At 40.9% G+C, this 16,247-nt stretch overlaps 1 protein-coding gene across 4 annotated transcripts; it reads right to left on the bottom strand.

Moving 5' to 3' along the window:
- Positions 7,588-12,565, bottom strand: LOC8071603 (probable non-inhibitory serpin-Z9). 4 transcript variants are annotated; one of them, XR_002452928.1, is made up of 4 exons: positions 11,978-12,565; positions 10,700-11,503; positions 7,919-8,032; positions 7,588-7,835 (listed from the first exon to the last, which is right to left on the bottom strand). XR_002452928.1 is itself a non-coding variant. In XM_002449307.2 (3 exons), exons 1-2 carry the CDS (start codon positions 12,545-12,547, stop codon positions 10,733-10,735), a joined length of 1,341 nt encoding a protein of 446 aa, XP_002449352.1. In that variant the 5' UTR covers positions 12,548-12,565; the 3' UTR covers positions 7,588-8,032; positions 10,700-10,732. The 4 variants fall into 4 exon arrangements, 3 of the variants coding, with proteins under 3 accessions (XP_002449352.1, XP_021316418.1, XP_021316419.1); XM_002449307.2 differs by having other exon boundaries at positions 7,588-8,032; XM_021460743.1 differs by lacking the exons at positions 7,588-7,835; positions 7,919-8,032 and adding an exon at positions 9,713-9,917.

Genomic DNA, 16,247 nt, shown 5'->3' with positions numbered 1-16,247 from the left:
CAACCTATACAACATGGCAACAACGCAATCCAGGCACCGAATCTAGCTGCCGAGGGACAACAACACCACTGTCCACAAAACAAATCATGTTCCGTCAAATGTCACTGATGACTTAATGATGATGAGAGGACAGTTACCATGTTGACAATCTATGGTCTAATTTAAGGGACTTCTATATGGGAGTGAGAAATCGGACCTCGATGGAATAATTGGGGTTGGTTCTTTATTTCCGGCACTGGCGGAGCCAGGGAGGGGCCAGCAGGGGCCACGGCCCCCCTAATGTCTGCCGCAAAAAGATATGAATTGTATACGTCTGTACAATTCCATCGAGCAAAGGCCAAATGCCAAAGTACACGATCTAATGTGGTAAATCTGGGAAAGAGATCGACAGATCACCCCATATAACCACGGAGAACACAGCTGTTGACCAGGTATGTTCATTTTTAGTTCACTTTAGTAGTCGATAGATTATTTTATTTGAAGCAAACCAAGCAATAGGATATTATTAGGATCAATCGTGGGAGTTAGAAACCAGAGAATTAACGCTTGAACCTGAACGTTTTGTCTTGCTGAGAAGAAGAGGACACTTGAGTAATGGAAGCTCCAGAGCAATCAACAACTCATCATCAGCGATTAACTTGCATGTACCATTTTTTTTTCTGTTTTTTACATTATAGACATGTTGCATGTACAATTAATGGTGATTTTAGTGATATATAGACACATAATGCATGATTAATCCCTATGTATATATTTTGGGATTCATATTATATTGTATGTATTTTTGGTAGCACGGCCCCCTCTATATAAAATTTCTGGCTCCGCCACTGATTTCCGGAGACCCGTCTAGGCTGTATCTGAAAATGCTAGAGGTATTTGCAGAAGCAGAGGTGCTTGTTGTCTGTGAAAATAAATTGGTTTGTATGAAAAAAATATATTTTGTAGTAGTATATATTTATACATTTTGATTTGATATGAGACAAGCAACCTTACATATATACTCCCTTCATACCCATAAAAAAGTTGTTTTGAATAAAGTTTGAGTCAAACATTAGAAATATAAATTATGAATATCTTTTAAATTATGGAGTTCAGAAATGTGAAAACTATATAAATAGATTTGTATTAAAAAATACTTTTATAAAAATATACATATACCATATTTAAAATATTTTAATAAAAATAAAAAGTTAAAAGTAGATTTTAGAGACCATGTCTTTGTCCTAAATAATTATCTTTTTAGATATGGAGGGAATATGTAAATAAAACAATAACTAAAGTATCCCGTGCCCTCACCTTGTCGGCCAAATTACCCCACCAATGATTCTCCCATGCCTCTATAAAATCAAGATGGGTGAAAAGACTCGAGAAAGTAAAAGTGTTGCAAGTTTTTCAATGTAGCTATGATTCGTTATTATGTGTCATGCTGAGGTCAAAGGAGTATCAACTTCCTTATTATAAAAAAAGGAGCACCAACTTTTTGGGGACGTGCCATCGAAGTGCGTAGAATAGTAGAATCTCAGCGTCGGATTCGGATCCAAATTAAACGAATGATTAAATTCCTTCATTTTTTTCTTGTTTTGAGAAAAGATATCTCGCTTTACTGATAACAACACAGCTGTTCAAACAAGATTGAAGCCTATTCTAGACGCGCCTCCTTTTTCCCCACTTTATACACGTCTATAGAAAATAACTACTCAATCTATTCTAAATTATAAGACGTTTAGCTTTTTCAATATTAAATTTGACTACTCGTTTTATTTAAAAATTTATATAAAATATTATTTTTTTTTGTCACGGTTTGACTTATTAATAAAAGTTATTTAAAAATAACTTGAATTTGACTACTTTTGTATAATTTTTTTGAATAAAATGAGTAATCAAATTTAGGTTCAAAAAGAGTCTAGCGTCCTATATTTGGTATCAAGGGAGTAGTAGTAGTAGGTAGCGAAAGGATCTCGAATCCTGGATCCATCCAAGCCGTGCCAGGACAATTGATCACAATATGTGTGCCGGGCTGCTTTTCAGGAGCATATAGACGTAGCGGAGGCACACGCCACTGCCAGGTATGTTTACTTATCACCAGTAGTTTTATAAGGCTTGTTTAGTTGATAAAAATTTAGGATTTTAGGTACCGCAACACTTTCGTTTTTATTTAACAAATATTATCCAATCATAAAACTAACTAGGCTTAAAAAATTCGTCTTATAAATTACAGGTAAACTGTATGATTAGTTTTTATTTTTAATTATATTTAATACTCTAGGCATTGGCCGCAAGATAAGAGCATCTCTGACAATCAGACTCCCTACTTACTTGTTTATTTAGGTAGTAACCTATATGTTAATACTTCTTAACTTTTTATTAATTTCAGCAGCACTACATAAAACAAGCCTTCCAAATTTATCATAATAGTAAATGCTATGGGAAACCCACGTATAACTTTTACGTTCCCTTGCCGTCATCGAAAAACTCAGCCTTCCTTCGAGGCAGGAAAGGGGCACACCGCCCACCAGCGGGGGAGGCCACTAGAGAGTTAGGGAGAAGGTGCGATTGATAGGGAGATCTGGTAAGAGTAATACCAACGGATATATATTATCCATGTTATTTAGGTTATTTTTATATTTTAAAGTAAAAATCAAAGTTCAATATGTGTGCTATCTAGTTTGCTAAAATAGCAAATTTGCTATTTCTAAACTTTCACTTATCATATATAGCATGTCATCCTCACTAGCTATTCTCAAACGTTGTTGTGGAACTCTATGTTTTGAGTGAATTTTTTATTTTACGGAATGACTAAATCTTGTAGTTTAGAATATAATTTTACCTAGTCTCTTGGAGATACTCTAAGGTCATTTTTAGTAGGGTTTCATGACTTAGTTTCCAATATATTTATATTTTAGAAATAATGTAGAAGAGTTTTATGAGGATAAAACTTTCTCTACGCCCATAAAACTCTTATCATCTCTTTTTATTAATACAATGTCATATCAGCATACTTAATGTGTATGAAACTCTAATAAAACTTTCATTGAGATTGACCTAAGACACATGCTCCATCCGTATAGGAATTAAAAGTCGTTTAAGACAGCGGCACAGTCTTCAATATACAACTTTGACCTCTTATTTTTATAAAAATATTTAGAAAAAGAATAATATATGTATTTTTATGAAAGTATTTTTTTCTTGACAAATCTATTTATATAACTTTTATATCTATAAACTTAACAAATTAAAAGTTATTGATAATTTTTTATATTCTCAATACATGACTCAAATCTTTTTCAAAACGATTTCTAAATCCTTCATGCGATCGAGCAAGATGCCGCCTGGAAGGAGACGTGCCCGCCGATGGAAAGAGGCCAGGGAGGAGGTGCCTGCAGACGTGGAGGCGCCAGAGCCCGCCGTGCTGCCTCCTGCCCAGCGTCGACGGTGCGGCCACGCCAGGCAGGGACGCCGGTAGGGAGGGGCCGAGGGGGGATGCGTCGGGCAAAGGACAAATGCCAGAGGAAAAAGGGGTAAACAAACGAGTAAGGGGCCAACATGAATGGGTGGTGAGGGGGAAAAATAGAAGGTCAACAAGTTTGGAGAACAGTAGAGGGCCTGCTAGAGCTGTAAAAATACCACCCAGTTTGGTATTTCTATAGAGTTATTATCAACCGGTTCTAGATATCGAATTCTAGAGGGTCTCCGTAGAGAACCATTTTATATATGGGTAGTTCTTATCAAGCATGGTGAGACAAAAATGATGTGGCTCTAAAAAGTATATAAAGCACACCTGATTTTAAGTTGGATGTAACATTCTATAGTTTTTTTTAGCTAAGCAGGTTCCACTCTATATTTTTCTAGGCAAACAGGTTCAAGTCCATGTACTCAGTTCAAACTCTAGATTTTTCATGGAGTTGATTCATGGTAGAATTTGTGGAGCAGAGTTCATGGAGTAGCCCAAACACGCTCTAAAGGGCTAAACACAATATGCCAAGTAATGTGAGACCAAACCCCAACATTCTCCTGTGTCTAAAAACAAGCACATATGCAGCCTATTGCCAGACTATATGATGCAAACACGTACTGTAATCCGTAACCCCCATATCTCGTTGCACAACGTATTGAAGTTACAACAACGAAATGACAACACTAGCAATTCACCTTAAATCAAAAATAGAAAAACGACGATGATTTACTAAAAATAAAACATAGTGCTTTCGCTTGTTATTATATATGCAGAAAACACACCCTTTTGCCGCCCAGTCAGTGTCAACTTAACAACAGAAACGCCCAGAAACTGGTAGCAAACTGGAAGTCGGCAAAAGGCACAGCAGGCTTTCGGTACAAAGGGGAGAGACATCCCTTTCTTCCAGACCAAAAGGCCACCCAACCTCATCACAAGTCCACATCACATCTACCAAACATGGACAAGTCCACATCACCGCACTATACGTGAACCGACATAGAGCAATCCTGCAGATACATACACACATTGTGCAGCTACAAGTATGGGTGCTGATTAGATTGTCGGTGTAGTGTTGCGATCGAACAGAAGTGCAGTGAGGAAGCAACAAAATATGCAAACTGGACATGAAGAAAGCAAAAGAAGTATTGTTAGATGCCATCATCTGATATTGCTTTCCGCATGATTTTCTGAGCAGTACCTGGATGAGGTAGCTGCTTTTTGTACATTTGTTTCTTAGATCAATCATTAGCGATGTTTACAGAACATGTCACAAAGAGAATCCATAATAAGTGGTGAGGTGGTGATGATTTCCATTGACATTGGCAGAGAAATTCCTCGGTTTTGATCAGCTAGAGGCGACTCATGTCCATGAGTCTACTAGGACCAACTCTCCTTAAAAAAAAACTCTGCTTCATGTTCTGATTGAGGCCTTGTTTACTTTCACCCAAAACCCAAAATTTTTCAACATTCTCCGTCACATCGAATCTTTAGACGTATGCATAAAATATTAAATATAGACGAAAATAAAAACTAATTACACAGTTTGGTCGGAATTTACGAGACGAATCTTTTGAGCCTAGTTAGTCCAGGATTAGACAATAATTACTACAAACAAACGAAAGTGCTACAGTGTCGCGAAATTTTTCTCATTAGGAACTAAACACGGCCTGAAGATAACGCTTTCAAGCATCACCCGAACATAAGATTTGTGAAGTGTCATCGAACAGATGTATATATTTATTTAAATAAAAAAGGAGAAGCAGAAGTTGTTGATTGACTTAATTTTGTCTAGCTGTGTATTTGAGAGGCAATGGACAGTCAACCTTTCAGTACCCGGATTACTTGTGTACCAAAATTTGAATGAGGCAGATTACAATTGTTAGTGGTCAATACAAGATTTACCTGTTATTTGATTATTAAAGGCTAGAACCTGTTATTTGACCATACCTAGGAATTTCTCGCAACACATATTCCTTTTTTCTATTTAGATTCTTTCATGTTGATCTAAAAATGGGATCTTCTAAATTTTCACATGTCACTCCGTAATTGGATCTGCTCAGCAGCATCTTCTACCTTAAGAATTCAAGAAAATATAGCTATCTGAAATATTCAGATTATAAGAGCTGACAAAAAATCTTCTCCCAAGGTGTCGTGATCATGACGGTAATAGGAAGCGAAAGTACTATGTTTATCCTGATGGTGCTAAAAACTACAAATGGATGCTTTATGTCTCCAGTGGGTTGGCCTTTTTACAAATAGTAGGGAATTTGTATGTAGCTCAAACCCAATCCTAACACAAAAACATTGAAAAAGTTGGCCTTTTTACAAGTTGTTTTTTTTAGGTTATAACATCAGGAAGAAAAAAGATACTAGCTTCCAACAACTCTTAAGTCTTAACAATCCGATCCGATCACGCCGGGGAAATTTACTGACCCGACGCTGCAGAAATATACACGGACTGCATTGCTCCAAATCGTGTTTTTTCTTCGCTCTCCCAGCGCCTGAAAGATTGCGGATATCTTTTGCCGTCGACGACCCTCTCCTGGCTGCCGTTTTGGTGGTGTGCGCCTGGTACTCACCTCGCCGGCGAGCGCTACCTCCAGGTTCTCGAAGGATTTCTATGTTGGCGATCCACCAGTCGGTCGTCCCTGTGTTGGAGCTACTAAGTTACAGTTAGATATGAGTTTTATTTCCGCTCGTTGCCAGATTTTGATGTTCGTGTTGTAATAATCGTTATGTAAGACACTTGTGATGATACTTCTGTAATTTGTCGACTTGTGTGCGCGACTATTCCTGAAGCGCACACTCAAATTTATCCTTAAATTTGGGTGTGACAGGCTGCCGTTTTGGTGGTACCTCACCTCGCCGGCGAGCCGCTACCTCCAGGTACCCAAGAAAGAGCTTTGGTCTTGCGGTTCCGGCGGCGGGGTGGGTGGACGTCCACCTGGTCGGCAAAGAATTGGGCCACAATGCCCCTGGGCCATGGGGATTGCGGCGGGGTGGGCGCAAGCGCAACGGCATGCTGCCCTACGTTATTATACGTAGGAATCAAGCCCAGCGATTGTGCAGCCGGAGTAAAGGTTCCTTTTTGTACAAAATGTGGACAGTCAACAATGAAACGTGCAAGTGCAAGGTGCACAACCAGGAAAATTATTGGGCGATCAAGATGTTACTTCGATTTTGTTCATTTCACAATTTTAAAGCTACGGATGGGGATGCTCATTTTCTCTGTTCAAAACAGCTGTACCATCCTACGTACATGCGTGTTCTTTTCTATGACTAAAGTTCAACGCGTTCACATCTTTTATTTCATATAGGTGGTATGGTATTTAACTATTTGTGTTTACTTGCTCTGTTCCAAATTTTAAGATATCTTAGCTTTTCTAGATATATTGCTTTGACAATGTATTTAGACATAATATATATCCAAATACATAGTAAAACCTACATATCTAGAATTAAAAAAAAATACATATATAGAAAAGATAAAACATCTTATAATTTGAAATGGAGGGACTATTTATTAATGCATAGTCGAAATGGAGGGACTATTTATTAATGCATAGTCTTAACGTGTTCAATAACTAGATCTGGCTATATGCAATATGGAAGGGAATAAAGGAAACTAATAAAACTGTACTGGTCAGATAAAATGCAAGCCACTTTTCAGAACAAAGGGAGGCATCCTTTGTAGACCCTAATAAGGTAGGTATAAAAACAGTACGGATATTTTCCGACCGTATTCGAGACCAAATTCGTTTAGATAGATTTAGAGCTGTCCATATCTAAATCCGAATATTTAACATCTGATACCGTATCCGTATCCGAATACTTAAATAACATATTTATGATGTTAACATTTAATCATATCTTATCTGACATGGTTGATATTATCCGTATTCAAATCCAAATTCGATCAGAAATATGAAAACAAATATGATATCGATGATATCCGTCCGTATCCAATCCGTTTTCATCACTACTATAAGGTCACCAAGCCTCATCAATTTTTTTTTGAAAGTAATGGCAGAAGCTCTGCCTTTCAATTAAGATATCGAAAAAGAGTTTATGTAGAAGCAAGAAGACAACGATCTAGGATTTAGATTAAAATGCCACACAAAACAGAGAGGAGATAAAAGGCGCACCAACACCAAAAAATGGTTGATCATGATCCCTCATTAAACTGTCAGCACAAAGTTGCAATATTACAGATCTTTCCTAGCACACCACGCACAAAGAGGGGCATGAAGCCATCAACAAAAGAGCACCACACCATTCCTCTGTTTTCTTCACTCCTCAGTTCAAGGATATCTCCACACCATTAGACTTTGTAATATTTGTTAACTCTATTGTCTTATTTGGTCAGCAGGGTCAGGCCACTCTGCTCACAATGAGCATACCAATCATTACCATTCTTAGTGTTTCTGGGCACAGGTATAATTTCAAGTGGTGAGATGGCAATACCTTTTCCTCGCTTTGCTGGTGCCAAAGAAATTCTTATCCTTTAGTTGAATGTTAGGTCACCAGTGTTCCCAGCTAGCAATACACCTTGCAGGCTACCATTGAAGACGATCTAACCTGTTAATTTGTTAAGTAAATGTCATCAAAGTTAAATATATTAACAGAGATGATATTATTCTGAAATTTGACAGAACATATTTTCATCTCCATTGGTATATGCAAGGTTACAAAAGGTGTTGGCGTTTTATCCCTATGCATATTTACCTCTAAAAATCTAAAATAAAAAGAAGAAACAGGAGACTAGTGCGCTAAGCATTATATAGAAAGGCCCATGAATGAAAACAGCCCTAGCCCAAGTATGAACAGCAAACCTATCACTAAACTCAATTCCTACCTTACCCATTCACACTACTCCCGTGCAGCTATGACTCGCAACTGGAAAAACCACCCGCTGCCCCCGTCGGCATCTCTACCGCCCACCGCTCCCATTCCCTGCATCCATGCTGACTACCGCCCCCATCCCTGCCTCTTTCACGCTGCCGGTTCCTCTCCAGTCTCCTCTGTCCTCTAGTCGCCCACCGCCACTGCCCGCATGCGCCCGCCACCCAACTCCGCCTGCCACTCCTCCCCCACTGGTCACCTCCGCCCATAGTTTCGCTAGGCGCCAGGTGGTATCTAGGCGCTGACCCCTAGCCTAGAGACTAATCAGGATTAATCGCGCCTAGGCATTTTCCTAGGCCTTTTGGCAATATAGCCATAATTTTTATATTTATTATGTATACAACTATATATAGCAAGATTATGTGCATTCGCAGCAGGCAAATTCAGATCAAGCATTCACATTCACATGCATAGCATTCAAATCAGGCATTCAGATCAGAGGAGAGGAGCAGGGGAGGCATTCAGTTTCAGAGTAACAAAGGAATCAGAAGTTTAGAACAGAGTAGAGCAGATTCATAGCACACATGACTTCATGTATTCAATATTCAGAAATCAAAAGTTCAGAACAGAGAGCAGCAGGGCAGGGGAGCAACGAGCAGGGAGCAGGCGGGGTGCAGGCAAGCAGCTTACAGGCGGGGAAGAGGTGACCGGCGGCCGGCGGGAAGGAGTTCTAGGCCACGAGAAGTGCGGCCGGCAGGGACGAGCAGCGCGACCTCACCGGACCAGGCGGGGAGGAGGCAGAGGAGCTAGGCCGGCAGGTGAAGTGCCCTCCGGCGCACCGTCGCAGGCGAGGAGGACGAGCAGTAGCGGCGTCTGCGAGCGGGAGCAGGTCTTATACTTCCCGCGCGTGCCTAATTTTCCCGCGCCCGACGCCATTAGCGCACGCGCTTCTGTGGCGACGGAAATTTCCACGCGCGAGGCCGCGTCGTCCGCGTACACGCCCACCTCGAGCGCCTAGGCGCCACGGAGTCAACGATTTGCGCTGCCGCGCCCTAGGCCTCCGCCTATACCCCTAGTCGAGGCGACGGGCCTCACCCAGTGATTAATCACGGCCAGTCGCCGCCTAGCGGAACTTTGCCTCTGCCCAATGTCCCTTCCTCCCCCACCACTGTCCAATGTCCACGTCGCCCCCACATATCCCTGCCTTAGGTGGATCTGCGCGCCTTCGGCTGCTGATGGGTTGCATACACCCTAGGTTAGGGGATACCCCAACGCCCAACGTAGAGGCACTCCCAACCCAACACGGAAGAGTGCCTTTTTTATTTCATATACCCAGTGTTCAAATCGGCACTCTTCCGTGCTGGGTTGGGAATGCCTCTGCGTTGGGCGTTGGGGTATCCCCTAACCTAGGGGGTAGGCAACCCATCAACAGCCGAAGGCAGGCAGGTCCACCTAAGGCAGGGATATGTAGGGGCAACGCGGACATTGGACAGTGGTGGGGGAGGAAGAGACATTTGGGGGAGGTGACCAGTGGGGAAGGAGTGGCAGACGGAGTAGGGTGGCGGGCGCATGCGGGCAGTGGCGGTGGGCGACTTGAGGACAGAGGAGACTGGATAGGAACCTGCAGCATGAAAGAGGCAGGGATGGGGGCGGCAGTCAGCATGGAGGCAGACTGGGTATATGAAATCAAAAAAAGGGCAGCCCAAGGGCAGCCCCAGTGCACGGATCTCCCTGCTTGTGCAGGGTCCAGGGAAGGGTCCGACCACTTGGGTCTTTTGTACACAGCCTTTCCCTGCATTTCTGCAAGAGGCTGCTTCCAGGACTTGAACCCGTGACCTCATGGTCACAAGGCAGCAGCTTTACCATGCGCCAAGGCTCCCCTTCGTATATGAAATCAAAACCTCTATGTAAATAAGCTTAGCAGCTTGCTCCTGGTAGGAAAAAGTAAATAAAAAGCAATCTTCTATATGAACATGTAACTGAAACAACTCCATGAAAAATAGCATGACCAAAGACTGATCAAGAATTCATAAAATGTTGAGACAAGATACATACAAATATATATTGGACCAGATACTAAATTATGAATCCATACATAGATAAACTAGAAAAGGTATAGGTGGAATCCACAAGAATAAACAAACATTTCTGATTAAAGAAATTTCTTTTATAAATTGGACAAGACCATAGAGATTTCTGCAAAGAAAAATTGATATAAATGAGACATATATGCATTGTTATTACATGGTTTCGCACACAAGATAATATAAATTTATTTTAGTAACTATCTGCCCGCATGTTATTAAAAACAAAGCAAACAACTACAAACCACTAGATGAATTACTTGAGTACTAAAAACTCATTGATCCAGACTAGCAAAGTTAGAGATTATACAAGATATACCTGTAATAGCTGACAAAAAAACAGAGACTGAAGTTAAGATTGTGATGAAGGGTCCAATATATGCCCCATGAAGATTACTGAGCCAGACACCTCCTCCTTAATGACAAAGAAGAAAGGGTGGTCAGCAACAAAGTGCTCTCCTGGTCGGGGCTTGCCTATGCCCATTGTCACAGAAGTATCTTTTATCCCATTATCATTAACCTCCAAAATTGCTTTATGAAGTATGTCAGATAGATACAATGGACTTCTGGATTCATCTTCCTTGACCATATCAGTGAAATCTGCATCACGGAGGAAGGGTAGTTCAAGGCCCATTTCTTTCAGAAATTCCTTCATATCAACCTGGAACGATACTGTGAACTTGGGAACCCTGATATCCACATGTCGCTTCTCAGTTGGCAAATGATGTTCTAAGAATGATGGTTCCGCAAAAATTTTCTTCGTTAATTCAAACAAGCCATCATGAGCATCAGGTAGGAAGATGTACATGGAGAACTTCCGTTCATTCTTTCCTTGCTGATAAGGAAGCTTGATCACTTTAAATCCATCATGAACTGCGAAAGGTCGAGTTCTATCATATTCTACAAAAGGGACCTCAACACAAGTTCCATCCAGACAGCAGAACTTTTGCACTGCAGTACTCCTAATATCAGCCCGATCAAGCCATCTTCCCCTAAAATACAGTGCACTGCCAATAACAAGTCCTGTATTCTGGTCAATTAATCCATCCAGAAGAAGCGAGGTAGCAGTGCCTTTTGTGGATTCTTTGACCCACATGTTAATTTGCTTAGCAGCATCTTCAGGCTTTAAAAATCAATAGAACAGAAAACTTGCGAATTTCAGAGTTAAGAATTTCAAAAGAAAAACCATAGAAACAACAATATACATCACATGGTTGCAGTTTGCTGCTAAAAAATATAATAGTTCAAGTGAAATTTCTTTACATATACACCATAGTATATATTTTTTTACAGCAATTAAGATAGGTAGTGGGCATATTTGTCACCACAAGCTCTCCAATTACCAATTCTATCAGATAAAGGAGATGAACAGAAAAGGGTGCATAGGCAGAGATCAGCAGTAAAAACAACATTAGACCAATTGAAACTACTTGGCTCAGTTCAGTCAAATACCATCTATAAAAGAAACTTAGTGAGGAATTGCAATAACTCCAAACAACAAATTAAGATGTTCTGCTACAGCGACCCCTGGAATAAGCATATTATCAAGCACCTAATAAGCAAGTCATAAAAGCGGGAATGACACAATATGCCACACCTTGTTATTGAAGTCAGCCGTCCTCGCCGTGGAGCTGTACACACTGCGGGCGGCCTCCACGAACCCCGGCGACAGGTTCGTCGAGGTGTCGGCCCATATTCCTCCCGCGAAGGCCAGCCGTGGCCCGCCGGACGTGGACCGGTCCTTGAGCACCCGCTTGACCACCCGCGACGCCACGTTGGCCGCGTCAGCCGCGGCGCCCTTTCCCCCGCCGCCGCCGCCCAGCACCTGGAGGACCTGCCGCCGCGTGTCGCCGCGCGCGCCGGCGGCGGCCAGGGCGAGCGAGGCGTGGACCGCAACGGGGGCCACGGCCGCGTTCCCGGTCGCCGAGGCAGCGAGGACGCGCCCCGCGAGCGGCAGGCAGAAGGCGCGCTGCGCGGCCGCGAGCGCCTCCCCCCACGGCCGCGTCGGCATAATCGGCGGCGGCGCATTACGAGCGTCTTTGGGAGAGTGCGCTGCCGCGGCGGACGCGGAGAAGGCCCCGGGCCTGGTGCCTACGGGAAAGGGGAAGAGCTGGGCGGCTCCCGGTCGCCGCGGATGGAGAGCTCGCCGGAGGGAAGCGGCCTGCATTTTGCTTTGCCTAGTGAAAAGCCTAGGGTTCTTGAGGTTTTTCCTGCGTTATATGGTGAGAAGTGGGCTTATTGAAAATTGGGCCCTATTGGGCCTATGTGAGATGTCTTCAAAGGCCTTGTTCACTCCGAAATCCAAAAAGTTTTCAAGATTCCCTGTCACATCGAATCTTGCGGCACATGCATGAAGCACTAAATATAGACGAAAATAAAAACTAATTACACAGTTTGTCTGTAAATCGCGAGACGAATCTTTTGATCCTAGTTAGTTCATGATTGGACAATATTTGTCAAATAAAAACGAAAGTGTTACAGTAGCGAAATCCGAAATTTTTCGGAACTAAACAAGGCCAAAATAGAAATTGCTGTTTACTTTTGTCAGGTTTACAAATTTCTATATAAGGCCTTGTTTAGATACACCCAAAAAACCCAAAACTTTACAAGATTTCTCATCACATCGAATCTTACGGCACATGCATGACGTATTAAATATAGATAAAAATAAAAACTAATTACACAGTTTGTCTGTAAATCGCGAGACGAATCTTTTAAGCCTAGTTACTCTATGATTGGACAATGTTTGTCAAATAAAAACGAAAGTGCTACAGTGTCAAAATCCAAAAAGTTTTTTGATCTAAACAAGCCCTAAAATGATCTAAAAAACATAGCTATATAGAAATTTAATCTTTTAGGATGACTGATTTTTTGTTCCCTGTTGAGGCGGTTCAATAGCTACCTCTAGAATACACACAGCGATCCAAACACCTACTCTACAAATAGCTGCCTCTATAAGTCTTTTTTGTAGTACTATCCTAGCATAAGAACTTGTCGTTTGTGATAAGATTTAGTCAAGTCTTAAAAATCAGAAACATTAATAACTTCTATATTATTTAGTTTGGAAACATATATATGTTATAGTTAGCCTTTTGTTTGGTGTAACTATGCTTTACTTTAGCTCCATGAGAAAATTGGAATTGAAGTTGTTTTGATGAAGGTATGGTAAAACTACTCCATGGGTACATAAAAAAGTGAAATGTTAATAATATCCTTCCTTATTTCTTTTTTTTTCTTCCTTCAATGTTTTCCTCCTCTCATATTTCTCCTTTTTCTTCCTCTCTCTTCCTTGTTCACTCGCGCCACCTCTTTAGAGTCATCTGCCCACCTCCTATGTCCGATGACTCCTACATAGTCCCTTTAAGGCCGACGACCATGCCCTGTCCCTCACACCTCTGCTCACCCAGAGTGGTGCCTTGGCCACCATCGCACCGGTGGCTCCGCCCCTATCACCTCTATCCAACCTGACATCTTCATGTACGTCCGTCAGGGCATCTCTGTCCACTCTGGGCCTCACTTGCATGAAGTTAGGGATTTTGGGGAGCCCCACGTGCCTAGACAACGAAACGGTGGAAGATAAGTTTTTTTTGGCTCTTGTAGACTCTCGCGACTACAAAGATTGCAAATCACGACCGGAGCAGCACAGAGCAAAATCCCTCAGCCATTTGTTGGTGGTGCCACATAGCTGCGTGGCGAGTAGCTCCAAAAAATGCTACCGAACGGGGCCTTATATGTGCCATGTGTCAAAATATATAAGATATTTGATAAATCTCTTATATTTGAGGAATATAATTTGAAAAAAATGGTCAATCGAAGAGCATGCTAAGTCAAAATATAAGTAATGTTTATTGAAGGGAGTATATAATAAACTAAATTATGAAAATCTTCAACACGTAGCATCTTCAGATTGGAAATTTCCAACCTCTCAATTATAAAATTATGAAAATTTTCAACACGTTCTCATTTGGTTAACATGGTGATATACGTGTTAGAAAGGCCACTTTTGTTCGATTACAATTTATAATACGCAGGTGCAATGCTATTCGAGCAGGATACCTGTGGTCAGACCTGCAGATTGATAGGATTAGGGTGGGCAACTGTTGAGCCCCCCCAAAATTTAAGGGTCCCCCAATTTAGACTAAGTCATTAACAATAGCTAATAATCCTTTAAATAGAAAATAAAATGTGGCACATCCAAACAGGCCTGCAATTGCTGTTTTGTTTATTGGACCAATTCACCAACATAAGGCCCAGTGACCATTTCCACTGGCCTGCTTGGCTCCTTTGCGTTATAGTGAAAATATGCTTTGATTATAATGTTTTGTTTTTGAAATTTTAGGCCCCAAAATGTATTTCGTTTAGGGGCCTCCAAATCTTAGGTACGCCCTGCCTGTTGTAGCCAAAGCTACCTCCAGTCAAGGTTCACTTGTTTTAGACAAGAGAACAACGTGTTTCCGATCCTGCTTCTTGTAGTTGCAATTGGAACGTAGAGTTTTGACTTGGGGCTATATTTGGGTTAGCATCTTGGACACTACTTTTAGCTTTCAGCTTTTCCAAATGGGTAAAAATGAAGCGGATGTTTTACAGCTGTTTTTTAAGGGAGATGAAAGAGAGAGTGTAGGTTTTATAGTTAAAACCAAACATCTTACAACCTTTTTTTACAGCATATAGCTTACAATAGTTTTTTTCATAGCTTGCTTACAACAGATTTTTTACAACTGACAACTGAACAAAACAGACCATTAATTAACTTAAGGTATTATTTATTTTCAATTCATTTAACAACAAAACACGCAATGGCAAAGGTATTCAGATTGGCACGTTTGGAGGCTTATCTGAACTATTCCTGTTTCTCCTAGTCGCTGCTTTTCTCCATATTGTCTTCACCAGCCAACAACTTCCTCCGCTGCGCAGTACATTAAAAGGAAAAAAAAAAGACTGAGAGGCATGAAACTGAAATAACAGGCAGGCCCGTGCTGAGCTGCTTATCCTTGCATATCTTTTTGTAACAATTTAAAAACCAGTGAATTATTTCCTAGTATATATACTGGAAAATTATATTGGAAAAGTAATGATATGCCTCTGCTCAGCCCAGTGAATAAGCTGCGGTAAAGCCCCACGTTGTGTGAACGAAGCGGTGGATCCAGTAGGAGATGTAGGCCTTATTTAGTTGTCAAATTTTTTTGGTTTTAGGTGCGGTAATATTTTTATTTTTATTTGACAATTATTGTCCAATCATGGACTAACTAGGATCAAAAGATTCATCTCGCGATTTACAGGCAAATTTTGCAATTAGTTTTTGTTTTGGTCTATATTTAATGCTTCATACATATATTGCAAGATTCGATGTAACGAGAAATCTTAAAAGTTTTTTAGTTTTTGGATGAACTAAACAAGGCCGTAGTCTTCAAGCAAGGCGTAAACACCCGCAGAGGGCAATGGAATCCATGTCCAGATTCCAGCTATCTGTTACAATACCATAAATGCATCGTGTAGAATACAAAATTAATTGTGGTTAATTGTACTTAAATTAATTGTGGTTAGTTGTACTACTATAAATACTCCCTCTGTATAGGATTTATATGTTATTTAGGACAACGACACAATCTTTAAAACATAACTTTGACCTTTTATTTTTATAAAAATATTTAGGAAAAAATAATATATGTATACTTTTATAAAAGTATTTTTCAAGACAAAATTATTCATATAATTTTTGTATTTGCAAATTCAATATTTAAAAGTTATTGATGATCTATATTTCCAATATTTGACCCAAACTTTATCCATAACGGCATCTAAATCCTATATGGTTGCTTAGGACGAACAGCCGATGATGTGTCCAGATCGATTGGGTCGGTGATCGG

Source organism: Sorghum bicolor, chromosome 5 (assembly GCF_000003195.3).
Source record: "Sorghum bicolor cultivar BTx623 chromosome 5, Sorghum_bicolor_NCBIv3, whole genome shotgun sequence".
NCBI lineage: Eukaryota > Viridiplantae > Streptophyta > Magnoliopsida > Poales > Poaceae > Sorghum > Sorghum bicolor.
The sequence above is the reverse complement of the archived record's forward strand: the minus strand, read 5'-3'. Positions and strand labels throughout refer to the sequence as shown.

Bases quoted from the DNA above. Each gene is read 5' to 3' on its own strand.
- LOC8071603 (XM_002449307.2), bottom strand. From the start codon at position 12,547: ATGCAGGCCGCTTCCCTCCGGCGAGCTCTCCATCCGCGGCGACCGGGA. The intron at 11,504-11,977 runs GTGTGGCATATT...TGATTTTTAAAG, and splicing joins CGGCTGACTTCAATAACAAG to CCTGAAGATGCTGCTAAGCA.